Source organism: Perca fluviatilis, chromosome 15 (assembly GCF_010015445.1).
Source record: "Perca fluviatilis chromosome 15, GENO_Pfluv_1.0, whole genome shotgun sequence".
Taxonomy (NCBI): Eukaryota; Metazoa; Chordata; class Actinopteri; order Perciformes; family Percidae; genus Perca; species Perca fluviatilis.
In genome coordinates this window covers 24,547,985-24,575,240 of record NC_053126.1, presented here as the reverse complement: position 1 = coordinate 24,575,240, position 27,256 = coordinate 24,547,985, and the positions used below count along the sequence as shown (strand labels likewise).

Below are 27,256 nucleotides of genomic sequence, written 5' to 3'. Positions count from 1 at the left end.
TGTGTGTGTGTGTGTGTGTGTGTGTGTGTGTGTGTGTGTGTGTGTGTGTGTGTGTGTACGTTTTTGGGTGATACTGACAATCTAAATTGACTGTTTATTGGTAGCATTTGTGCTGTCGATCAATAGTCAGTCAGCTCCTGCACCAATCTGTGATCTGTCAATGCCAACACTTCATGTAAATTCAAACTATACCTGCATCTTTTGCAAAATTGTATTTTAAAATGCATTTCCCAATTTTGTTCAGGAATCTTTATCTCTGGGTGTATTTGATGAAAATGTACAATATTGTGTGTGTGTGTGTGTGTGTGTGTGTGTGTGTGTGTGTGTGTGTGTGTGTGTGTGTGTGTGTGTTTAATTGTGCAACATTTACATAGTCATAAAGGTCACCTTTTTGTCATAGAGAAAAGGTGGTTAATTATTGTTTTTGTTGATGAAATTGAGACTGAACCATATTTTATTAACTTAACCTTGACTATACTTTCCACAGATATTGTAGAATTTAAAAACATTGACAACGGACATTATCTGGGTTTTGTGTCATCGTCTGATCAAAGTTCCTGTCTTGGCCTTAGGGTTGAGCAAACTTTTCACCTCGAGACAACAGTGGAGGAGGGTTTTTACCCTTAAAGATGGATGTTTGGTGGTGTTTTCCTTTAAATCTTACTCTGAACTATAAATCAGTGGGCAGGGAAACAACCGCAACAAACATAATTCAGCCTGATGACTTTGTCAGGCTGAAAATCTGTCTTTGTTTCCTGCAAATCAGCAGACTTTCAGCAGAAGATTCTGCACAAAACAAAGCCTCTAGAGTGAGAGGTGCTTGAAGTTTGTCATTCAGGAGTACGCACATGAGGCTAAGTTAGCAGTGGTGTGTTGCAGGGCTGTGCTGTGCCTGGGGTGTATCGTGTTACAGGCTGCTTCTGCAGCAAGCTGTGTTAACTCGGACGTCGTGATCTACTACTGGATTTTATTCAGGCGGCACACAAAGCTGGGGCGAACCCACAGATGGTCCCATATATCCAATGGGAAATCTTGTCAGGGGCATCTATCCAACAACACAGCAAAAAATATGTGTGTGTGTGTGTGTGTGTGTGTGTGTGTGTGTGTGTGTGTGCAGAGGTTGATGTGTATTTGTGTGTTTTCAAGCCAGAAAATGGGATTTAACCGTCACACAGACAAAGTGATTCACAGCTCTGTTTTAGGAGCTTTAAAGCTCACGAATTATACGCTGACGTAACAGTAGAAACCAACTTAAATATGTTTTATTTGTTGAGAGAATTTGATTTGATTTGTTTGTTAAGTGGATAGTTTGATTGGTGTATTCTAACTTAACTTTCAACATGAATTTATTTAATATGTTTTATTTTATCACAATGTTGGCAGCTCAATAATGTAGTGTAGTGTAGCATGCAGTACAAGTGAGAAATAATATGTAATATACTGCATAGTAAACATATTTTCTAGAAATTGTTTACATGCAACGACTGTAATTGCATGCAGCTTATCAACATAATTTGTGATGTTTGCACGCTCTCGGTTAATGTTAAGGAAAGATGATGGTCTTGGTTCAATGCAGAAAAAGTCTGCAGTGACTTGAAGCACAAAACAGGACGTCTTTAGCTTTTTAACATTGAACCGAAAACTGAAATCTTCCCCTAACCTTTAACAAGGTGGTTAAATGGTGTGAACCTCAGCCCGCAGGATGTAATTTCTGGTCTCTGATGTCAAAGTGAACTTTTTTACACCCATCATCCACCCGACCTAGACATTAGATTTCCATCCCATTTCTCATCCATCTATTTTTATAGCATGATTTTTTTTCCGGTAAGGTAAAAAATAGTATTTTTAATGAGCATTATTCTGTGTTTGTGATAAATAAGATCTTAATCTATAATATAAGAAGTTTGTTATACATATTTGACAAATCTTCAAGAAAATATGAGGAAATAATGGACCCCTTTTCCTATTTTAGTTCCTGGTGTTTTGTTTTGAGTCTACTAAACTGAAACCAATAATTAACCTTTTTTTATACGTTAGTTGATATACAGTGTTCATTGCTTATTTCAGTAACTTTTACAACATACCTGCACTGCCTACAATGTAGACCCTTCTTTTTGTTCTACATTCTATGTATTCTATATTTTATTCTCTGTACATTACTCTGCACTTTTTTTTTGCTTTTTGCACTTCTGGTTGGATGCTAAACTCCATCTCATTGTCTCAGTACCTACACTCTGTGCAATGGCAACAAAGTTGTATCTAATCTGATTAAATCTTGAATCTAATGCAGCATGTGAAAAAGACCAACATGCTCCTAAATGCTGTGATCCAGAGGATTAGGTGTTCTCTGAAACCAAAAATATTTCACTTGATTTCCCTGAAGTCACAGTGAGTCTGCACTCACAGTGTTTAAACTGTGGACTGTAGTCATTATACATACATATATATATACACAGTGTGTGTGTGTTAATATTTGAAGTGTTCAGAGTTTGACTGCAGATAAATCCAACAGCATTATCACACATTTATCAATGCACCGTTTTCTGCTCTGTTTATTGACTCTCCTGAAGTGCTTTGTCACTCTGAATCACACACACGCACACACACACGCACACACACACGCACACACACACACACACACACACACACACACACACACACACACACACACACACACACACACACACACACGCACACACTCACACACACCGCATTGATCTGGAGGTGGGAGCCATAAAATGAGAGGTGATGGATGGGTGCGGTGGGCGGCTCGGCCTTGTCGCTGGTGATTTTCATGCCAGGAGATGTGAGCTCTCTGCTGGCTGATCGATAAAAGGGGCCGGACCGTTTCTACGTGTTCTTCCAGCATGTTACACCTGGAAAAACAAATAACAGAGAGGTGTGTTCCATCAGGACAGATACTGTAGATAAGTCTGTCATAGTGGACCAGGGGTTTCCCTAATAACTAGAAATATTGTTATTACCCTTGTTCTGTGGGAGATTTGTCGTCATTTGATTAATGTATTGGAGCTTAAACCTTGCTTGTTTTATTGTATATTACAGTAAACATTCATAAAACAAGACATCAAGTGTAAAGCCCTGCTAGTGTCCAGTAGAGGCCGTCTTTGTCACACCAAGAAAACAAAACTGTAACTCCTGCGTGTGCATTACTATTATTAGTATGTGTGTTTCAGCATTCAGCAAATTAAAAGAATAGATTATGATAAGGACTGTTGTGTTACAAAAAACACCTTTTGAGGATGTAAAGCAACTGAAATATGATGCAATAAACATTAACAGATGAAAGCTGACAAGATTCAGGTTTGCTTTTCCCTCCAGCAAAGTGTTTTGTAATGTCTTGTGTTACTTAGTTTGCAGGAAAAATGAGTAACTTTAGTGGATTTATGGTACCACTTTATAAAGGGATTACTGTATACATTGTAACCAATGACATATTCTTTATAGATAATTTATAAGCAGATTGATAAGAACAACTTTTGCTCTGTCACGTCGTGAAAAATCCATTTGGCTGGTGTAACAAACAATGCTGTTATAAATGTTGGTATGACATTACAAAAAGTTTCTGTCCTTCTAATAAATCACCTGCAGTTGTACATATGATTATGTATCATTATATAATTATGATACCCCAAAACGATCACAAAGAGACGCTAAATGACCACAAGGAGGTGGAAAATGACTAAAAGTAGACTCTTACTCTTTGAGACTTTTTGAGTTTGAGTGTCTTGACAGGCCTCTTCCGTGTCTAGCTCAGGGGCCCATTTTGTTATAATCCATCCGTGATGAAATGAAAACAGTCTGGCATTGGTCTGTCACTGTGGGACACACACTTCTAAGCATTTTCTAATATTAAAATAAGTCGAACTGGATTATTAGTTGATTAGTCGACAGTAAATCTGTTTAATCATTCTTCATGTAAAACATTTATAAATTCGCGTTTCTTTGTTGTCTTTACATGCCGTTTGTCTCCTAAAACTAGACATTCTGAAGGTGACATTTCAGGGAGTATTTTCTATTTAAAAAAGAAGAAGAAAATAAAACACATCGATAATGATAATTATGGATGTACGTAGCAGCTCTCTGCGTGCCTTTTAGAGAGAAAAATAAGAAGAGAAGAAGAGTACGGCCACAGTGATGACGCACGAGGAACCGAGAGAGAGAGAGAGAGAGAGAGAGAGACAGAGAGATAGAAACAGAGAGAAAGAGAGAGAGATAGAGACAGATATAGAGACAGAGAAAGAGAGAGAGAAGGACAGACAGATATAAGAAACACGGAGCGATTATTTAGACAGAGAGAAAAAGGATCAGATGAAGTTTCCGTGAGGGTCTGCTCTCAGCCAGTGAGCGGTGTTGTGTCGGTGATGCAGGAGGTCTGGGAGGTGATGCTGAAGTAGATGAAGATTTATCCTTTACGGTTTTCTCCCGGGGAGTCTGGACCACCTGTCACTTCTCTCCGCTCTGAGTACGAACTAACGCAAAGAAAGGAGAAAAGGGGCTGAGCGGCGCGTAAATCCTTCTGTGCGTCTCCGCGGCCCCGCCATGCCTCTCCTACTCCTCCTCCTCCTCCTCTGACCGCCTCCTGCCTCTTCCTCCTCGGATGAACTTTCTCGCCGCCTGCGGGGACGCGGTTGCTCGAATCGAGACCATGAAGACGACGCGGAAGTGTCGCGCGCTGCTGTCGGTGGGTCTGAACCTGGTGGCCCTGTTCTTCTCCACCACCGCCTTCATCACCACGTACTGGTGCGAGGGCACCCAGCGCGTCCCCAAGCCCAACTGCAGCAAGCAGCGGCGCCACAACTGCATCGACTACGGCGTGAACGAGACGGACCAGAACAAGGTGCACTACAGCTGGGAGACCGGGGACGACCGCTTCCTCTTCCGCCGCTTCCACACCGGCATCTGGTACTCCTGCGAGGAGAACATCCACGAGGCAGGTGGGCACATCAGTCCAGCGGTCGTTACGCTAAAACAAAAAAATAATAATCAGAAGAATTTAAGATTCTTGCTGTTAAAGGCAGCAGAGATCACAACAAGTTGTTCCATAAATAAATAAGTATTTTTGAAGACCGGAGCTAATATAAGTATGGCCTGGACGCATTTAGGACCAGTTTGGGCTCTAAATGCTTTAAATATTTCAGCATAATGTCAGCAGTTGTTGGTTTTGTCCCCAGACGTTTAGTTTAGTTTATAGTTTTAAATCAGAGCACTCTGGTTCTGTGAGTTGTCCCTACTGAATGAAAACGAGGCTAAATGAAGCCAACAGGTCAGTAATTACGCACACGTCTCTGTGCGTAAAATCGACATCAGCTCAGTTTGTCTCAACAACTGGTGTTGTTTATTTTAGTTTAAGTCTGGTCATCATTTTCGGAGGGTTAGGAAGGTTGTTCTGATGCGTTTAATGTGCACTGAACACTGTGTTGGAGTAGATCACTTGTAAGTTGTGGATCTTTAGAAAAGGAAATTATACTCTCAGGGATGGAAACGAATGGCTTCTCATTAGAGCTGAAAATATCAATGGATTAGTGGATATCAGTTGTGGCACTCACAGTTTCATTGTATGGGACTCTGTGCAATGACAATAAAGGTGTATCTATCTCTATCTTATCTATTTACATGACATTAATGGGCAGCTATTTTGATAGTTGTTTTTCAAGCAAAAATACAAAATATTCTGTGGTTCTAGCTTTTCAAATATGAGAATGTGCAGCTTTTCTGTCTTACATTATAATAAACTCGATGTTTGTTGGTTTTGGACTTTAGTCTGACAAAACTACACAATTTGAAGATGTCAGCTTTGACGATTAATCAAGAAAATAACTGTCAGATGTGCAAATGCACAAATAAACAGCTTAGCAAGACAGATAGAGATAAAGTGTGTAAGAAAAATGTGTGTTCTGACCAGTTTCGGGTCTGGACGACAAATAATGATGTTACAAACTGTGCAGATGTCAGAAACAGCGCAGGGCTGTGAGGAGATTTTGTTGGAGCAGGTTCTTCTTGTCGTTTAAAAATATGTTGGCTGGTCTGGTGTCTGATGTGTTTTTGGAGGAGACGGTAAAGAGGAAGTGAGTGGTCCAGAGGTCCCACAGACCAACGAGCCAAACATCAACAAAGAGCTTGCAGGTGCATGCGTTAAGTCGTGAAACTTGGCGTGAGAACATGCAGGCCTAAAGCATAGATAGGATGAACCCTGTTGATTCTGACTCCATGACCTACAGTATAGTTGTAGCCTTGAACTTTTTAGCTTAGTTGCGTTTCGTACATTTAGCTACTAAAAGTAATGCACTGTAATTCGGATGCATTCCACACATTTTTTGTTGTTGTATGCACCACAATGACATGCTGCTGTATAAGAACCCTCTGAACACATCGCTTTCAAGCCGGGGAGCCAAATTCGCTTCCCCGGCAAAAGACTTTCACCCAGGAAACGTGTGTTCGTTGCTCGGGAGTGTTTTAATCCTAACCACAATCTAATGCTTAAACTTAACTAGTCGTTTTTGTGCCTAAACTTAACTGTCGTCGCCGCAAGACGCTCGCTTTTTTGTGAGCTAAACTCAACTGCCATGGAAAGGGCCGTCATCTCACAGTCACCTATTGGCGACTAAACTCAACTACCGTCTGCCGCTGATAGGACCGACAGCTCACCGAGCTCTGTAGCCGGCGCCATGTGATCTGCTGGCGGCCGCCGGATCTCGTAGGATATCGCATGAATTGGTGTGCGTACATTTTTGTACAACAACGTACAAACCAGTTCATGAGAATGCGTTGATTTGCCAGAAGCTTTTGTTCAAAGCGACTTACAATTAGTTGGCCTGTGCGCTCCATTAGTGCCAAGGCTCTGTCACCTAGTACCAGACCGGATGCGCTGGTCTTGTTTGGTTTGCATTCCATTTCAATTCAGCACACATAAATGATTTGTGCAGCAAGTCAAACAAATACTTTGTGCAATAGTGTAAACAACACAGTCTAATACAAATATATTTTACATGTTTCCGTTGTGTCTCAGTGAAAAGATTACAGTTTAACCACCAGCTGCTGTTACATTATCAGCGGTCATACCTACCGCCTCATATTCCACCTGCACCACATTTTCCTGCCTTTATGTAACAGGCCAAAAAGAGTTCAGCCACAATCATCATCATCATCAGCTCCGTCCAACTTGAACTTGAGGTCAGGCCTCATCAGCCAGAATATCTGTTGTGGCTTTTGCGTTTGTGTTAAGCTTTTGTGTTTGTGTTGTGGTTTTTGTATCTGTGTTGAACCGTCTCGGCCACCGTAATGATCCCCCTGGTTCATCTCTTTAACTCTGATTTAGTTTCCCAGTCTCCCAGTATGAAGGGGACATGTTGGGGTGTTATTGCAGCTCATCATTGTCTGGTTCAATCCCTGTCGAGCAGAAACGCTCATCTGCTGCAGCAGCGCCCCACAGAGACAGACACAAGGTGTTATGGGAAAGAAGACAACACAACCGGCTGACATTTTACTGAACTGTGAGAATGAACCAGATGTCGCAGGGTACATACGTGCACTATATTTGCTTTTTATAGACAAAAAAAGAATCACACCCTGTTCTACTTTCACTTGTGCCGCTCAAACGGGTGTGTGTTGTTTGGCTGATTAGAGAAGTGTGTGCTGCTGCTGCTGCTGTTGCAGATCTGGGGAATGTTCAATCTCAAAACCGTGTGCACCGTGTCTCTACGGTTGCCGGATTGAACAACACGTTTCCTCGGAATGGTGTGCAGCGGCTTTGAGATAAGTTTTCTCTCGTTTTGGTGGGTGTGTCTCTCGTTTATTGTCTGTGTCACAGGTGATAGCCAATCAGCAGAGACGTGTCTGGAAACCCGTGGTAATAGACCTTTTTCACGGCAGACATGTCGACATGTCATAGTAGGAAAAGCACAGGTGTATTCAAAACCATTAATGATGGCTGCATTCCACTTAGGAGAGGCCCTGGTATTGTGCATGCTGACTCACTGAAATAGCTTACTGGGACACTTGATGGAATTGAGCCATTGTTAAGGTTATCGGTTTCAGCTGTGCTTTTCCTACTATGACAAGTCAAAATGTCTGCTGTGAAAAAAGTCCATAAAAGGGCAGAGCGTTTGCGCAAACAACAGGGTGCTCAACACACCCCTAGTTTCAGTTTTAAAACACGTGTTGCTACGTTGTGTCGGGGCTGGACGTGTTGAAGGTTTCAGGTTGGATTCCCTCTGTGGCTAACTTCACTGTGGGTCGATAAAGTTGCCCTTGCCATCTTTGTTTCTGATATTTGTTCCTCAACCTTGAGTCCTCCCCTGTGTTTTATTCGGAAACTCTCCTGAAGCTGCATCCGATAAGTTCATTGTACTGTAGATATTTATGAGGATTTCACTGCCAGTATTTTCCCAACCTTTTAAAGTTTTACTTGTTGCATGAGTCATCTTACATATTCCACTGCTGTTGGTGCTCCAGACATTTCAACAGTTAAATATTAATCTTATATTAATTATTGCTGCTTATGCCTGATGAAAGGCAGTTTTTCTGCGAGCCTGAAAAACACATTACAGCAATTATTTATTAGTTTGCTTTTGTAGCAAGGTCCATTTTGACGGGATGTTCTGTACTTTTGGAGGTAATGTAAAACACAAAACATGACCTATTTTAAAAAAATGATTTTAGATTTCTATTGCCTCATCAGGCATGGCTTCCTGAAACAGCTTTACTAGTGAAACAACTATTCATGATATAAGTGTGGTGCCCCTGAAAATGTACTTTAATTAGCATGAGTCATTTAAACACACGATAAGCTCGTTCGAGATGAGCCAGGTCTGTGCACAATCGATCACCGGTGATCGCCGCCCGTTGCATGCTGGTTGGCAGGCACGTGCACACATAGACATCAAAAGGGGCTTGAGTACGGTGGCCCTGAGAGGCCACAGCACGCAACAATAAGACAACACGTGCAAATAAACCACAGCACGCACTAATAAGACAACACGTGCAAATAAACCACAGCACGCACTAATAAGACAACACGTGCAAATAAACCACAGCACGCACTAATAAGACAACACGTGCAAATAAAACACAGCACGCACTAATAAGACAACACGTGCAAATAAGCCACAGCACGCACTAATAAGACAACACGTGCAAATAAACCACAGCACGCACTAATAAGACAACACGTGCAAATAAGCCACAGCACGCACTAATAAGACAACACGTGCAAATAAACCACAGCACGCACTAATAAGACAACACGTACTAAGAAGACAACACGCGCAAATAAGACAACACGTCAAATAAACCACAGCACGCACTAATAAGACACAAGAAACACGCACTAATAAGACAACACGTGCAAATAAGACAACACGCACAATAAGACAACACGCGCAATAAACCACAGCACGCACTAATAAACAACGCGAAAAACCACGCAGGCACTAATAAGACAACACGTGCAAATAAACCACAGCACGCACTAATAAGACAACACGTGCACGCACTAATAAGACAACACGTGCAAATAAACCACAGCACGCAACAATAACACAGGCGCTAGCTGGCTGTCGCGTCACTTTATGGAGCTACTCAATTCCGAAAACTTTGAAACAAATTGTCAATCGGCAACGATTTTCGCAAGACTGCCTATATTCGAAATCTAAAGAGTTCATTTCTCGCCTAAAACGTATTCAGAAGTAAATTTAGTGATGAATAAAATGGCAAAAATTGTTAAAATTGTTCTGTTGTTGGTCTGTCTATGTACCGCAAAGCCAATGGTTGAGGCACGTGTGCATCACTTAAAAGTGTCCCCTGGAAACACTTCCATTGTGGTGTGGGCTATTTGCATGTGTTGTCTTATTAGTGTGTGCTGTGGTTTATTTGCACGTGTTGTCTTATTTGCACCTGTTGTCTTATTAGTGCGTGTTGTCTTATTTGCACGTGTTGTCTTATTGTTGCTGTGGTTTATTTGCACGTGTTGTCTTATTTGCGCGTGTTGTCTTATTTGCACGTGTTGTCTTATTGTTGCGCTGTGGCCTCTCAGGGCCACCATACTTGAGCACCTGCCATTTTTCCTCCTCCAGAGAAAGTGCTATTTTTTCTGGATGCATGTTTTTTTAATTTTTTTTATTAATGAATATAGCATAAACAAATGTATTTATTTAATTAAAAAATCAAAATATCAGATCGGGAGATGAGACTTTGTCTGAGCCCTCTCTCTCTCCCTCTGCCATGCGTCTCCCCAGCAGCAGTGCGCGCGCACACACACACACACACACACACACACACACACACACACACACACACACACACACACACACACACACACACACACACACAGAGGCAGACAGACAGAAAGGCAGCAGTCCCTACCAGCTCCTACCTCAGAAAACATTTTCTTGACCTTGTGTGGAGGTGAGTGGTGATGAACAAAAGACCAAGCAGCCAGTGAGTCGAGTTTACAGCTAATTAGCCAAAAGACAAAACAACTAGTTAACTTGTGTCTTGCTAACATGCATGAGCTACTTGCTAATGTAATAATTTAGCTAAGGTTTAGCTGAGGCACCATGGCCCTACAGGCTAACGTACTGTACTTAATGGAGACAATCCAGGTGAACAATCCGGAAACTCCGTGTCTAATAACTTCATCATAATCGACACATTGATATGGAAATTAGGTGTTAACTTATTAAAATGCGCTAATTTGCATTCATTTGACAACGCACTGCGGGTGAACAGGACTAACTAAAACAAATCACCACAGAACTTCCCCAGTTAATGAGTTAAGAATCTTTCCCCCTTAAATGTTAGGTATAAATATGTAGATTAATTGAAACTAAATTATTAAAAGAAATCTACAGATGCAGCCTAAAACAAATAGCATCTAAATGTGTATTTTGGAAGTTAAATTTTTTTTTTTTCAATTAAAGTAAAAGAAGACATGGAAGCAAGATAGACCAAAATCTCTAAATTGACCACAACATGAAAAAAAGTGTCCTGCATTTAACATTAACTTATCATTTTGATCGTAGGCTCCTCATCTAATAATAATAATCTATAGTGTTTTTTTCATTATTGGTGCAGGGCTTTTTTCCTGTAAAATTAACACAATTACACCAACAGCCTTTTTCCGTTTAGTGTGAAGATTTGTCATGAAGTTTTATTTATTCCGACAGCGCCACAAGGATTAAAATGATTTATTGCCATTTGCAAAATAAACAAATTCTTAGTGTAACTATGTCCTTCTCCTTGGTGCAGTCACTTATCCTAAATATATATTTGAAACTAGTAGCATAGAAAACATGCAAATTGTGGCAGATTTCCTTTGCTGTTGGTGAATACTAAAACGTATCTGTGTGAAGTGATTATTTTGTTGAGTATTTATTAAATCTATTAAACAATTGCGTAAGGGAAATCAGATAAATTGGTTATGTAGTCAGAGTTGTGTTAATATATTTGGTGTTTTGTTTAAATTACATATAAATAATTATTTATTAACTATTATGCCTTTTTTTCCCCCCCTTGAGCCCCCTGTTAAATAATAAATAAAAGGATGATTAAACAACTTGAGATTCTCTGACTTCACTCAACTTTTTAACCTTTGTTGCTGTAATCACGTGTAGATCGACTGTTAGGGGTTTGATTGTTTGATCCAGCTGCTGTCACATCTGTGCTGAGCTGACCAGGCCACCTGGGCAATCACAGGTTAAATTAAACAACAAAGTCACGCTGTCATGGTCACTTCAGTGAGGCTTACTTACTTCATTACATCACTACAATCTGGCACGACGGGCGAAGAGAGCCGTAAGCAGCTCAGCTCCATACTGTTTTAACAGCACTAATGAGAACAGAGTCTGACGGCTTTAGTCTGCAGAAAGTTCACTTTTATGTCAAGCTGAGCTTTTTGTAAACTCTTCATATTTACAATATTCACCTTTCAGCAGCCATATGTTTGTGTGTCTGCAGTAATTGCTGTTTTATTGGTTCCTTCATGGAGTTTCACAAAATAATGCAATTAAATTAAAAGTGTATTAAGTGGATGCAATGAAGATTGAACCCTCACGGGAAAAGTCATCAATACTTGGGCTGTGATTGGTCGAGAGCAGCAAAATGAGGTCAACCTGCTGACAGGTGGCTTTCCAGTTCACATGCTGTAAACCTACTGGAGAGATCTTATTCTTCATTGAGGGTGTGATTGCAGATAGGTCTGAGTAGAATTTGAGAAGTTGAGAAGTTCACAGTTCTCTAACAATATACCTTACTGTGAGGAAACCCATTACTAGCCAACCCAAACTTGAGATGCACTTGTCTGTTAAAAAACAAATGAACCAACCTGAACGGACTTGACAGCAGCTCTAACCGACCCTAAAGTTATGTGCTGGAATTTTTCTGCAAAAATCTTCTGGCACATAACCCTCCTTAAAACCACAATGTGTTGTTTTTCCACTTTGATTTTATGTGAATTAGACAAGCATGTTAATCCAAGAGCTTTAGAGCTGCTGGTAGCTGGGTGTATTTACCTTTGGAGACAGAGGCCTGTACTACGAAGCAAGATTTGGCGTTAACGAGGTAACTTCAGGTTCAACCCAGGGTTTTGTGTATCACGATGGTGGATCACTTGTTACTGGGTTCAATCGCTATGGTAACTAATGCTGAACACCTAACCTGGTCGGGAGCAGGTTATGTTGGTGATTAGAGATCAACCGGTGTAAAAGCACCGCCTACTGACCAATCAATACTCGATTGATAACGGCGTCACCGTTCTTATAGAGGATCTGGTGGAGCTCAGTGTTCGGAGAGAGAGGTGCGCTCAGAAAAGTTAAAACATTTAGAGACCAACAACCCTGTTAACATTCCCTGATGGGTATTTTTATGAAAGATATAGATTTACAGCAGAGGGAATTATGTAAAGGCTATTTGTCGGCTTCTTAGCCGTGTGTTGCCAATGCCACCTCAAACCATCGGTTTGAATTATGTTTTTATTTGCTGTCACGATCGGTTACCACTGCCAGGGTTGCAACTGAAATAATAGGCTAAAGCAACAACAGTTTATGGAAAGCCCAAGTGTAATTATAATCAGATCTTGGTCCTGACTGATGGGGAAGTGATATTGATAAGCGTTGTGATTTATGCATTTACAACGTTGTTTTTTTTGCCAGCTTTCCTCCTGTTTTAGGAAGCAGTGACTGTATTATGTTTTGTCTGTAAAACCGTGTTCTTCATATTTATGTAGAATTATAGTTTGCTCTTCTTATGTAAAATATGCGGCTCTGGTAAATGTTTGCGATTGGTTGTGCTGCACAAACACCGCCTCTTTTATGTAAAAACCCTGGGTTGATTGAACTGCTTGACACAGCTTATGCGGGACCGCGGTTGTTAGGTTAGGTAACTGAAATAAATTTTCCACCGGATGTTCTTCACCTTCCGCTTTCTTTGTGTTGGCAACCAATGCTGTAAAATAGTGCGAATTGGTGTGGGAGAACATTGCTGCTTGAGTCAATGCATAAGCATTGACAGTGTATTAATTTCATATTTAATCACAGGTAACCTATAATATTACTGGTGAAAACTGGAATGGTATTACACCTATAATTTCATATAGGTGCAATCCTGCGGGCGAAAAAGTAAACTACTACTAATCCCATTCTGAGCCTGCAGCACCATGATTATTAACAGAAATATAATTTATAATCATTTAATTCCTTCTATTGACTCTCACTGGTTTGTGTCCAGGGAACACTACAAAAAAACGTTTAAAAACACATTTCAGAGCGAGTCACACTCTTCTGACAGCTCTGCATACATTGGCTTTACTAATATGAGCTGCTTCACCAATGTTGGTAAGAAAACTACCGTTTGCAAAAACGTAATGCGACACAAAGAATCTGCTGGTAAAAGCGTGTCCACAATGGTGGATGTTGGATAGTGATATGAAGACAGATAAGGTATCTATCTGATGGACTGTGAAGAAAATACCTCTCAAATCGGTTATGTGGAAATTAAAATACATCTAGTCGGGACTCAATATCATCTCCCGACATAAACTCTCTGTGAAGTAATACAGCTTTTTCATCAACGGGATCGTCAACAAAAGGACATGACATGTTTGAGAAAAAAACGTTTTATAATTTGCCATAAACCAATAAGTTTTTTTTATGAATGCAGGATAACAAACTGATACAGACTGAATGAATGAATGAGGAAATGAAAGAGCACTGTGTCAGAGGGAGGAGACTGAGAGAAACTCGAGGTTTCTTGAAGAAAACCTTCTCCTGACCAGGTTCACAGACTGAGTTACCATAGTAACTGACTCTGAGATAAAGTTACCTCTCTTTCTGAAACGGGCTGGAGTTACCCCTCTCTCTCAGGTTTGATTAACCTCCCTTTCTGAAACGGAAAACCCTGAGTTTCCCTCATCTCAGGGTTAACAAACTCAGAGTTTTCACTAAACCTGCTTTCTGGAACGGACCCCAGTAAAAAGTAGAAACACAGCCGTGAATTTGCGTGTAATGTAGAATGGTCGGCATCGTAACAGTCACAAAGTCCACCAGCGGTTAGCAGTAGTTGGATAAAAGCACCCCATTTCTGCACCAGTCCATGTTAACACAGCCCACCTCCACGAGTCTTATTCGACTGAGCAGCATCTGCTCGGAGGGCTAGCAGGCCTGGTAGCTGGATAGTCCGGTACACTGTTGTTCAGCCATGTTTCCACAAAAAGAAAAACACAGCAGTCTCTGAACTCGCGTTGGGAGTTTCGTTGAAGTTGGATGTAGTCCAGTTTGTTGTCTAATGAGCGGACACTTGCAAGCAGGATGGATGAGACAGGTTGGCTGGCTAGCGTTAGCTTTGTAGTGGAATAGAAGTATGAAGTAGCATAAAATGAAAATACTATCAGTCGTGTACAGTAGTTGAGTGAATGTACTTAGTTACTTTCCACCACTGTTTGTATGTGGATCAATGAAGGTACATCAAAGGCAGCAGACTCCTTATTGAAGCGGGTTCTCTCTGTGTGGCCTGCACCTGATCCCGCTGAATAATGCAGCCACAGCCACTACTGTAGAAGTAACGGTGTGTTAACCGTTGTTCCAGAAAACCATTCATACCCATTACAGCTGTAATTAGCCCCGAATGACATCTGATCACTGATTAAACAGACTGCGGAGCTGCTGGCTGCAGGGCGAGGGAATAATGAATGAGTGGTGTGAAAGGGAGTGTTGAGACTGTGAATGTAAAAGATAGAGAAAGAAATTTAAAAACCACCTGAAGCCTCTTCAAATTGTATTCCATTACAACCTGATGGACTGGAAGCGTGATAACTGGGATTTATTTGGTTAATATACATATTAGAGGAGCGTTTTCTTCCCCCATGTGCAGCGGGAAGGTGTAGGAATACTGATTGTGCTGTTAGTTAGTGCCGTCGTCAGGTCACAGACAAGCCCGCTCACACTTTAATTACATTTTAGATTCATGTCCTAATCAGACGCTGTGCTGCTCACCTTTCGGCTGTGGCACACTTTCACTGCAGCTCACCAAGTCAGGAACACATTCATCGGTTGCCTCCGCTCTCTCTACTCACGTCCCACGAGTTTTAACCTTGGAAGAGATGAATTATAACACTTCAGATGAGTTTCTGGACGGTGTTTGTCAAACGGCATGCTGCATTCATAACAGGGGAGTCATGGACCAACTTTTAGCTGAGGTTATTATCATTTAGGTAAAGTTGAAGAATATGCAAGGAGGACTAGTGGCGGTTGTAGGGGGTGCCCCCCGTAATATGAAGCTTTGACCCCCCCCTCTGGCCCCTTTAACTGTGGCAAATATTTTCATACATTTTTAACCCCACCTTTATCCTCAACGAGGGGTTATTATTCATGTGCAGTGATACATAAAATGCACGTTGGATACACTAAAAGATGTATTTTTGTGTTTTTTGTTATGTGTATCATCAGTCTTTTTGTAGAACCAAACCTATGGAGGGTTGGTGTTTGTAACACTTGTGCTTAATATGTTTGGTACCCCTAAAATTGCATGTGGCCGCAGCCTGGCCCCTCCATTTGAAACGGTCTAAAACTGCCACAGAGGTGGACTCAAATGCAAAAGGCTTAAGACAAATCAGATGGTCAAAGGTTGTTTACATGGATGATGTTACAGATAACAGTCTGCCCCTGGCAGACAAGGGGAATCAGGCAAACAGAGAGAGGGATCAGAAGGGCAAAAACAACTGGTTGATGAGGGAATGACAGACAGCTGAACAGAGAGGGTCAGCCAGATCATATACAGGTGAAGGAAACTCCCGGAGGGAAAACATACGGCACGTACATGCCACGTGATGTGTGTGGCCCTCCATCATTTTGCCTTGGCACTGTACGCCACACAGGTGTCCACTTGAAGGAAGATTTAGGAACACTTTCTGTTAGGGTTGTGGTTTTCAGTTGTGGTTTATCCTGTTTTATTTTGTTAATTCATTAACTGTTTCCAGTTTTTGCTGTATTCTCATTCCTTGTTCATGGTTCTTTTATTCTGGGTTCTGTTTTGGTTTTCTAGGTTCTATCCTTGTGTGAAGTATAAAGTAGCAGAAAATGAAAATACTCAAGTATTTGTATATTCAAGTTCCTTGAATTTGTACCTAAGTACAGTAGTTGAATAAATGTACTTAGTTACATTCCACGTGTACCTAACTGCCTGTGCAGTTTCAGGCTTCATCGCTGAATAGCGTTTTGGAGTCTTCAGAGGGAAAATTGCCACGACTAAACATCTGCAGCAGTAAAACGCAATACACACATTAATGCAGCAGTAATATTAATCCAGAGATATTATATTGATTGAGGGATCTCTGTGCGTGTGAGACACACAGGCCAGGCTCCCTCCTGCCCCCGCCTGGCCGGCGTCGCACACCTGGATGTGTGATAGCTAGACGAAAAAAGGGCACACGCGGAATCTTTAGTTGAGCTTCAGCCGCACCGCGCCTCATTGAACCGTGCTTATAGTTGGTGAAAATTGCAGGAAAAAATACTGGGAACCAAGCAATCAGCCCGTTCCAAACATGCGCTCCAAAAAAAGCTTATTTTGTCAGTTTATTTTATTTAAAAAAAACTCCTAATGTGTATGTAGTTTGGAACTTGGACACCATATACTTACTGTAAGTTTCAGCATAAGTCTATGTTAGCCTCTGAAACTTAAATTAGGAAATTAGTATCTTAATCTGTTGGTTGGGAAGGTACGGGGTTGAGTGTGTATGGCAGTGTGAGGGTACTGATGTTCAGCCTGGTTATGAATGGGCCGGCCTGCTGCCTGTGACACTGCCGAGGCTGAGTTATGGCTCGGGTTGTAGCCGCTGATCTGTGACCTGCAGGGTCCCACCGAGGTCTGATCAACTCTCTGCAGCCGGAGTGTGCCAGAAAAAACGGAATGAAAGCCAAGATGATACTGCATTATGCAAAACACTCCCTACATTAATATTAAGTACAACTATTGAAAGTGTGGATATGGAATAAAGTTTGATAAATATAAACACATAGTCAGCATGCTAACATTTGCCAATAAGCACAAAACACAAAGTATGGTTGAGGCTGATGGGAATGTCATTAGTTCTGCAGGTATTTGGTCATGGTGGCTGGCGGATCTGTACTGAAAACCCAATCTGTTCTACGCATGTGTGTTGTAGATGGTTATTAGGCATTGACCTCGAAAAGTTACTCATAAGTATTGGACACATTAAAATGTCGATTTTAATGTCAAGGTCAAGGTCAAGGTAAACTTTATTATCCCACAAGGGGAAATTCATGTGGTCATTCATTACGCATCTTTGTCACAACATATTCTCTAAACATATAGACACCACAGACAAACCAATAAACATGTATAGAGAAGAGAGTAACAATACTGCAAAAATGACAACAGAAATCGACAATAACAATACAAAAAATAAACAATACTACAGAAATGACAAAGACAATCTGACGTTTACGAAACATTAAAAAAGGAAAAAAGACTAATATTTTCAGGTAGCTAAAAATTTAAATAACTAGGAGTGGAAAAAAATATTAAAATAAAAATTGGGATCTACCATCCAGTTAAAGTGTCAGTGCGGGATTAAAGTGCTTGCGATACAGTCTGATCGCTGTAGATGAAGGCGCTAGATGAAAAGTCAGAGGATCGCCAAACTTATTACAATTCATCCTGTGGGGAACATGAAAGATGAACCAAATTTTCTTTTTAAAGCGCCCATATTATGCTCATTTTCAGGTTCATAACTGTATTTTAAGGTTGTACCAGAATAGGTTTACATGGTTTAATTTTCAAAAAACACCATATTTTTGTTGTACTGCACAGCTCTCTCTCACTGCTGCAGATCCTCTTTTCACCTGGTTTCTGTTTTAGCTACAGAGTGAGACCTCTTTTCATCTTCTTCTTCTGTACTATCTTTGATTGCACTCATGCGCAGTAGCTCAGATGTAGAGCATGTCAGCTAGCTAACTCTAGAGACAGTAAAAGAAAGCCTGTTTCTCCAACTTTGGTCAGTTACAAGGCAGGATTAGCTGGGAGACTTCTAAATGAGGGCGCACATGTAAGTAGTTCTTTTGTAAATTATGGTGAACTTGTGTGTGTTGTAGCAGTGCTTTGCTATTGAGAACGACATAGCATGCTAGCGTTAGCGTTAGCAGGCTAACGCTAACGCTACGAGCTAACGGTTGTGGTTAGCCAGCTCATTTCGGACTGTGACGTCACAGTCCGAGGCCGATTTTGAACAGCTCACTAGGAGACTGAAAGCAGGACACATTCAGAAACCGTATCTCACTCAAAACAGCATGGATGGATTTTTTTCAAAGTTTGTATGTGTGAGGAAGCACCAGAGACACAAAAGAACACCCCAAATCCCAGAAAAAGTGTTTTTTTCATAATATGGGCACTTTAATAGTTCTTGAGACATTTCATTCAAAACTACAAAAAAACAACCTAATGGTGGCGCTAAAGGAAAAGTCAGAAGATCACCAAAGTCAGATGGATTTGTCCTCTGGGGAACATGAATGTCTGTGCCAACTTTCATTGCGGTACATCCAATAGTTGTTGAGATATTTCTGTCTGGATCAAAGTGGTGGACCGACCAAATGAGTGCTTGGTAAAAAAAAAAAAATTCTATCATCCTTCTGGCATTATGCCTGAAGACAGTGTTGTCACATACTGTCAGTAAAGGTGACACAAACTCCTTCCTGCCAGCAGAATATGATCTGGAATACTAATAATACTGGAACTCTACTACTAACTCATGGTGTGACTGTTTCCCAGCCTGATGCGTTATTAGCTTGGATTATCGGTTTGACACTAACGCTCATTTTCTCCTTTTCTCTCCACCTTGTGCATTCATTCTCATTTTTTTTCTCCTTCTCATTAATCACCTCGTCCTCTCTACCTTCCTTCTTTCCCTCACTCCCTTTTCTCACCTCCCTCTCTGCTTCATTCTCAGCCCATTTCACCTTGCGCTCTTCACCTCTTTTCCTCTTCACATCCCTCTCTTCCTCTCCCCGTTCATCACCCCCCTCCCTTCTCTCCCTTCTCTCCCTTCTCTCCCCCCTCTCACCCCTTTCTCAGGTGAGAAGTGTCGGAGCTTCATTGATCTGGCCCCGGCGTCGGAGAGAGGTGAGTAATGACCGTCATTAGGCGTCGCCGCCACTCCCTGCCGCTCCCCACCGCTCCCCACCTGTTCGTTAAGCCCAGGGAAAACCAGGGGAAAAAAAAATATGTACGCACATTTTCTCTTTTGTGACACAGGATTCCCATAAATTCCCATAAAGCCACATAATTCACACAAAGCTTGTACGTACTGTATACGTTATCTACTGGCTTCCCTTAATCTGCTACTTCATACTCTAACAGTTCAAAAAAGACACACATTTTTCTGATAATTCTGTTTTTGTCATCTTATCCTAACAAGATTAGATGGATCTTGCTTCATAGTGGGTCGTTTTGTGTTGGGGTGTAAGAACAACGTTTAATTGTAAAGAAAATAGCGTGACCTGTCCTTAACCTAAATGAAGCATCAACTTCAAACAAGAAAAAAAAAACAGCTTAAGCTTAAAGTGAGACGATGGACAATTTCAGAGACAGATTGTGGTTTGGGGTTAAAAAAACAACAATAAAGCTACTTGGTGAAGATCAGTGAAAGATGGTCATGATGAAATTAATTCACATGCTTTCTTGACAGACAGTTCAGTCAAAAATGGCACGTCAGGGGAAACTAGGTAACTAGAGCAACAAGTCCTCCAAATCAAACAACTAAATGCATCTTTTGTGTTTTCTGATCTATCGGCTAACCTGACGCGCCAGATGGTTTGTTAACAACAAAACATCTTGCCTTGTATTAAGGCATGGATACCCGGGCTCGCTCACATCAGTGCGATAAGGCATTTGTTGTAAAATGGTGCTGCGGCTCCTTTAAGAGAGCTCAGTGCGTGTGGGTGTAAGTGGTAAGTGGGCAGAAGAGAAATAGAGAAAGAGGAAGCAGATGTGTTGTATGCAACTGGAGCAGAGTTGGTGGAATTGGTTTAAGTTTTGTACACAGTGTGTGCGGTGTCCGAAATAAACCCCAGACTGAAATCCAAGTTCATTCATTTGCTCACCAGAAACAGGATTTTAACCCCGACATTATTCATGTTATAACGTCGGCCCTGGTTTTCTGATCACGGTTTAAACGAAGCAATCAGGAAAGGTTAACACATTGAACTTTTTAACAGCTTATTAACGTGAGCTTGTTGCCCCGTGTGCGCTGATGCGCTCATCTGTTGACATTTCCGAACGCCTTCCTAAAGTTGCTTAATAAAAGCGGGCTTTCCACACAAAAACGTAGCCTACATGTGTCATTAGTATGAGGAAAAAATGAGATTTTAACTGTGTCGGGCCTGGGGTCGGGCTCGGACACAAATTTCTTAATGTCTGTCGGGCTCGGGCCGGGTTCGGTCTCGGTTCTGTCAGACGCGGGCCAGGCTCGGACAGAAAAATTCGGCCCGATCCGGACTCTACCTTGCTCTGCCGCCCGTTGAGATGAGAGGCAAATTGTGAAGCGCTTTGTTCGATAAGGTTGAAAGGCACTTTGTAAATGCAGTACAATTTACCATTTATAAAGCATTCTCTGCAAGTTTGAGCTCCTGTAGCCCTGGTGCACTTTCCATTTTGGGATGAAGATGGCTGATAATTGGGCACATAGGACCATCTAGGAAGATCGCTGATAATTGGGCACATAGGACCTTTTTCAGGATCTTCTTCCTGTGTTTACTTTTTTGCTCCCTCCAATGAGACGAGCAAACGTTTTTCACATAACCTCTGATTCCGTCATCCGAAAGCTGGTTTCAGATGCTTTTTAGAAGCACTTCATCTCAAGTATCCTGAGGCCTTCATTGTGATTATAGTGACGGAGGAGGCAGTAGAAGGAAAGTGACATGTATTAATTGATATTAAAACAAGCTCAGTCTTTTCTGGCATGTTGTCAGTTTTGATTTATGGAAGTTATACAACCTGTACCCCAACAAAAATGAGGATGATGCCTTATGTTCACATCCAAGTTTTAAGCAGATTTTAAGCCATTTTCCCAGAAAGAAGAAAATGATTGTATGTTTCTATCAACAATATACTGAACAATATTAACCTCAGAGGAACATGTCTTCTGTAGATCATACTCTTTCATTGCTGATGTGTATGGAACTTGAATGACTGGATGGATTTCGGGAAAGAGACTTCAGATACAGTATTACGGGACCACTAAGGCCTATATAAAAGCATCCAAAGAGCACCATGTAGTGGGACCTTTAATTTTCTAGGTGTCACATTCTTCCTTGTTGCTATGTTATCATACTTTTGTCATCATTAATGTCTAAAAAAACGGTTTGCTTTGGCCTTAATGACATATTCTCTTCATTTGTTGCTTAGGATGATCCTTTATGCAAAACAGATATAGTTTTTTGTCTCAGGAGCTGGATAATGAGAGAACATCTCCTCCGGATTCCTCCTACAGTGTAACTGCAGATAGGAGCAGGTTATTTCGAACAGCACTTGGTGTTTATATCCTTCAGCTCATAAAAAGAATATCTGAGGGTCCAAAAGAAAGGGAATATTTTGGTGGGCGTAGCCTGTAATTGGCTGTTTCATGCAGAGCAGGTAGTTAATAATGAAAGTTCTCTGATGGTTTCATCTGTTAATGCCATCTGGAAGAGGAGCAGCGGTGGATGATATAATGTATCGAGCACGGCGCCCTTGCTCCTCACACACAAGGATGCAATATGTTAATCAGTCTTCCTTTGAGCCCTACATGCTCACTGCTTTGTTTTATAACACACACCTGCTCCTCAGTCAGATCCAAGTTCCGTCTTAATGAAAACTGAAACAAAAAAAACCAAAAGAAAATCCAATTTGATTACAGGGAAACACTCTTGAGAGTCAAATCATTAAGAATATGTGGTCATGAGTGCAAAGTCCAGAAAAACAAGACTGAGAAATGCATCTATATTTAGCCACCAACCAAACTCTGTGTCATTTTCTTAGTATTTAAGATAGCGCCAAATTCCAATGGAACCTTTTATTAATTCATTTAACCGGTCTCCCTCCTCACACAGTACGTAACTCTGGTGGACAACTTTTTTGTTGTTGCTAAAAACAAATCAAATTTTTAAACCTGTATTGACTGAGTTGATGGAGGCAGCACAACACGCTGTAAACACAACATACATATCATCTTATAAGATTGCTATGGTGAAAAGGTGAGCAAAGAGTTTCAGCAGACACAGAGCCACATGCTAATCCCATTGAGTTTGTGTCCATGCACTGATGAATATTCTCTCTCTTCTAGCTTGTTCCCCAGCTGGTCTCTCAATGTGTCTGTCTGCTGTTTGCTGCTGAACACGTAGTGTACAGTGGGTTTATCAGAGATTTTATTTGCTGAAAATTGCTTGAATTGATGCTGATCCGAGCGAGTGAGACTGAGCCAAAACACTGTGCCGTAAAACCCAATCAATGAGATAAACATGTCTATAAAGCTTTCAGGGTTTTCCCTGCCATTATAAGGTTTGGGTGCAGCACCCGAGCCGTTTTAGGCAGCACCTAAGCCGTATGAATGTAACTAAAAGACTTTTCTCAGATCTAATGATTAGTTGGACTTCTTTAGCAAGTTTTGTCTTTAAGCTTTTTGAGTGTTATTTTTTTTTCTTCATCTGCTCTAGCTTTTCCAACGTTTTAGACACATTTATGGTGATAATAACAGACCAAAATAATGTGAGAAAAAGACCAAAACTACCACAAAGGGACACAAACATACCACAAAGAGACGCCAAATGACCACAGAGAAACCAAAACTACCCCCAAAGATGACCAAAAAGACACAAAATCCCACAAACGTCAAATTTTCTTGAGAAATATCGCTTGAACCGAATACCCTGCCAAATACGTGCACCTAGGTCTTCCTCAAAGCCAGGGAAAACACACATTCAGAATTAGGTGAAGATTTTCTGTGGCTTTATGACTATGAGCATCATGTTTCACATAGCACATTGTCATTTTTTTTAAAGATTATTTTTTGTAATCGTAGAACCACCCAAAATTCTTCAAACATATTACTGAGACATGACCTCTGTGCACATAGAAAATCTATCTTCATTTGGATCTGCCTCAAATTTAATATCATGAAATATATGTGCAAGATTGTGTTAATTAAAGTGTAGTAGTTAGTTTGTTTAGAAGATCCTCATCAGAAACAAATCACATGTCTCTGGACTTTTCTATACACCAAACTTTGACAGAATCTTATTTCAAGTTTTTGAAACTTCTGCAGTCAAACAAACAAGAGGGACGGAATGAAGCTGAAATCATTATCAGGTAATGCAAAATGAAACAAAAGACGCATCCATCCATTGTGGAGTGGAGGCATGTGGAGGCAAATGAGAAGAAGATTTAGCAGAAAGTTTGTTTAGTCTTTTTTGTCTGTATCAAACTACTGCTGTCTATAAAGAGAAATGTTCACAAACTTTAAAATTAGCGTAACAAAATAAGTGTTTAGTGTCTTCTGGTAGCCATGTTTTTTTACACTCATGTTCAGAAAAAACTAAATACTACAATGGAAGACGATCAGAAAAATCTTTTCTAAATATAATTCAATAAAAACCAGTACAACATGAAATCAGCTTGTATTGGCCACTATTATCATTATTATTATTTAATGTAGAGCTAATAAATTGAGCTTATTAGTCAGCAGACAGAAAATGAATCTGTGATAGTCTGAAGAACTGAACTCATTTATCAATGTGTGTGATTCTTTTCCCTGTTCCATTGAATCATTTTGAGTTTTAATAACTGTGGTTAAATTTAAGCAATTAAAACTTGTAATGGACACTTTCCTTTTTTGACATCTTTCAAAGTAGCGTAAATTATTTGAATTGATTACTTCCAAAATGAATGGAAATAATAATAAGTAGTGACAAATCATTAGTTTCATCCCTAATTTGATTATACATATTTTTTTTATCCTATATCCGGGATTTAATCAATGAATTAATAATCTTGTCAATGAGGTTCCCCCTGGGTCTAAATCTGAAAAGAATCTACGTTCTCGACATGGAAACGTTTTGAGATACTCTGAAAGTCAAAGATGTATAACAGACACACACTGTTGACATCATGCACCACTGACCAACTTATGAAAACACACACACACACACACACACACACAAAAGTCATTAAAGATGTAATTATTTGAGATGAGGCTCGCTCTAATGAGCTCCTTCCTTCCTGTTATCAGCCCTTCAGAACACGTTTTATTTACTCTCTAATGAAGTCTCACTCAGCTCCTTCTACTGATGATACATATTCAATAACAGCAGAAATGGGGCGGACGGGATTATTTTGATCAATATTGTTGCATTGTGACTTTCCCTTTCGCTTTTTATACCCCTGTTTTTTGTTTCCATCGACTAAACCGGAGAGTGAGTTTGGTGTATCAGAGCGATACTTCATTAAAAATCTGAGTTTTAGAGTAAATAAAATATGTCATTCGCTCCGCTGTTTTAATGCCCAGGTTCAGCCCCGGGGAAGAAGATAAAAAATTCACGGAGAAAGGAAAAAATCACGCTGAAATTGGTGTGGTACTCCTGATTGTTAGTGATTATATGACTTGTATTTAGTGCCGCAACAGTCATGAAATGAAACTGCAGTCATGGCTTTTGCATCCGTGTTGTGGCTTTAGTATTAGTGTTGTGGCTTTAGTATTAGTGTTGTGGCTTTTGTATTAGTGTTGTGATGTTTGTATTTGTGTTGTGGCTTTTGTATTTCTGTTGTAACTTTTGTATTCGTGTTGTGGCTTTTGTATTTCTGTTGTAACTTTTGCATTTGTGTTGTGGCGTTTGCATTTGTGTTGTAGCATTTGCATTTCTGTTCAACTGTCTCGGCTACCGTAGATGTTGATGCATTAAAATGTTGTAAAAAATGTTATTATAATAAATCAGTGTCATTATTTCTGCAGGTATTTGGTTATTAATTAAAGTACTGGACACATTAAAATGTTGACCTGAGGATGGCACTAGATGGAAAGTCAGAGGATCACCAGAGTTATTACAATTTATCCTCAGGGGAACCTGAATGCCTGTTGTTGAGATATTTCAGTCTGGACAGACCAGCACTGCCATCCGTAGAGCCACGCCAGCGGCCGAACACGTTCATAAAAGAAAACAAGATCATAAATTGACTCACTGTTTGTCGTCCTGAAGGTTTCAGCTGCAGGTTTGTAGTTTCTCCTTCACATTCATTTTGTACCTTGACATCGTAAAGTGGTTCACGCTGCTCTTATTACTTGATGGTCCCCAGAGGTTTCTGCTCATCCTCACACTCTCACTCCTCTCTTCTCTCCTGGTTTATTTTTCATTTTTCTGTGGTTTTTTCCACTCCTCAGTCTTTAACTTGCTACAACTGCAAAACCAAGTGTGAGATTTTGCCTTTTAATAATTGTTCCATTCATTCCCATCCATCGAATGTATATATAGATAAAACCTGTATATAAGATTAACTGTTAGAGGGATTACCATACAAGTAGGTGCAGAGATTCATGGTCTTTGTGCGCTTTGATGATCCCCTGACTTTTCATGTAGCGCCATCATCAGCTCCAAAATTCCATTTGTCCAAGTTCTTGTGATGTCACAGTGACTTCCTGTATACATAGTTGATTTATTCTGATTGGAAGGCTCTACAGATGTTTCATAAGCTAAGTTCACACGACACAACTTGCCTTGTAATCAGGAGTCTTGAAGTCGTTGTTTTGACCTGATAGACCGGCGACAGGGAGTCACACACTACAAGATCTTTACCAGGAGGACTCCTCGATGATGTGTCTGGTCTCCAAACTACGTTTATCACTAAAACAATCGAGCGTAACACGGCATGAATATGCGAAAATTCCGAAATGTCTGTTTGGTGCACGCTTGAAATGTAAAGCTGTGGGTTGTACGTCGCAACAAAGAAAAAAAGAAAGAGAAGTCTAGGGTGTGCACAAAAACACGTCTGTACTAATTATGGCCTGTTTACTGTAGGTGCAACAACAACAACTTTGGTACGTGTTGCAAATGCAACACAAGCAGTTTCTGTCCTCCCCCAGCTTTTCCCTCAAGCCCTGTCTTGCGCTCTCATTGGCTCTTGGACTCCCCGACATATCCAATTATTTAGCCTGCTAGATATCTTGGAAGTGTCTGAGATGCATTGTCTGTCTGAACTGAATGGAAATTCAAACAGTTCAAACATCGCGCTCGAGCGCTGATTTGGGAATGCCGATTTGGGAGCACCGATTTGGGAGCTCCGATTTTGGAACGCCGATTTTGGAACGCCGATTTTGGAACGCCGAATTGGGAGTGCCGAGCCAATGCTGATTAGCCCCTGATCTGGGGCTTAAAAACTAGGCATTAGCAACCAGTTTACACATCACTAAAGTCTTTACTAACTAAGACATTTCATAGGTTTTAATGATGCAGCCTAACTTATTAAATCACTACAAAGATCTGAGGAGCAGTCAACAATAGTCCTTAAGTTTAAAATTCCAACACAAAGAAAGCAGAAGGAAACGAAAAATACATGCATCCACGGAATTTCCTGCAGCACCGGAGCCATCCCGAAAGTGGAAAGGATATGGACTAGTAAAACCCATTTGTAAAACCCTTTGAATATAGCAATAAGGTTGCCTTTTCTTGCCTAGAAAGAAGTGTGACACAAAATTAATTATTCATTTCTG

General features: G+C 40.6%; 1 protein-coding gene across 2 annotated transcripts in view; it reads left to right on the top strand.

Annotated features, from left to right (window-relative positions):
* The first annotated feature begins 4,361 nt into the window (after positions 1–4,361).
* Positions 4,362–27,256, top strand: part of gsg1l (gsg1-like) — a 33,144-nt gene continuing 10,249 nt past the window's right edge. The window contains exons 1-2 of one of the 2 annotated variants that reach the window (XM_039823645.1): positions 4,362–4,955; positions 19,597–19,644. In XM_039823645.1, coding sequence (XP_039679579.1) covers positions 4,619–4,955; positions 19,597–19,644 — 385 coding nt within the window. In that variant the 5' untranslated portion in view covers positions 4,362–4,618. The remainder of the gene's footprint in view (positions 4,956–19,596; positions 19,645–27,256) is intronic. The other variant, XM_039823646.1, reaches the window with a different exon arrangement.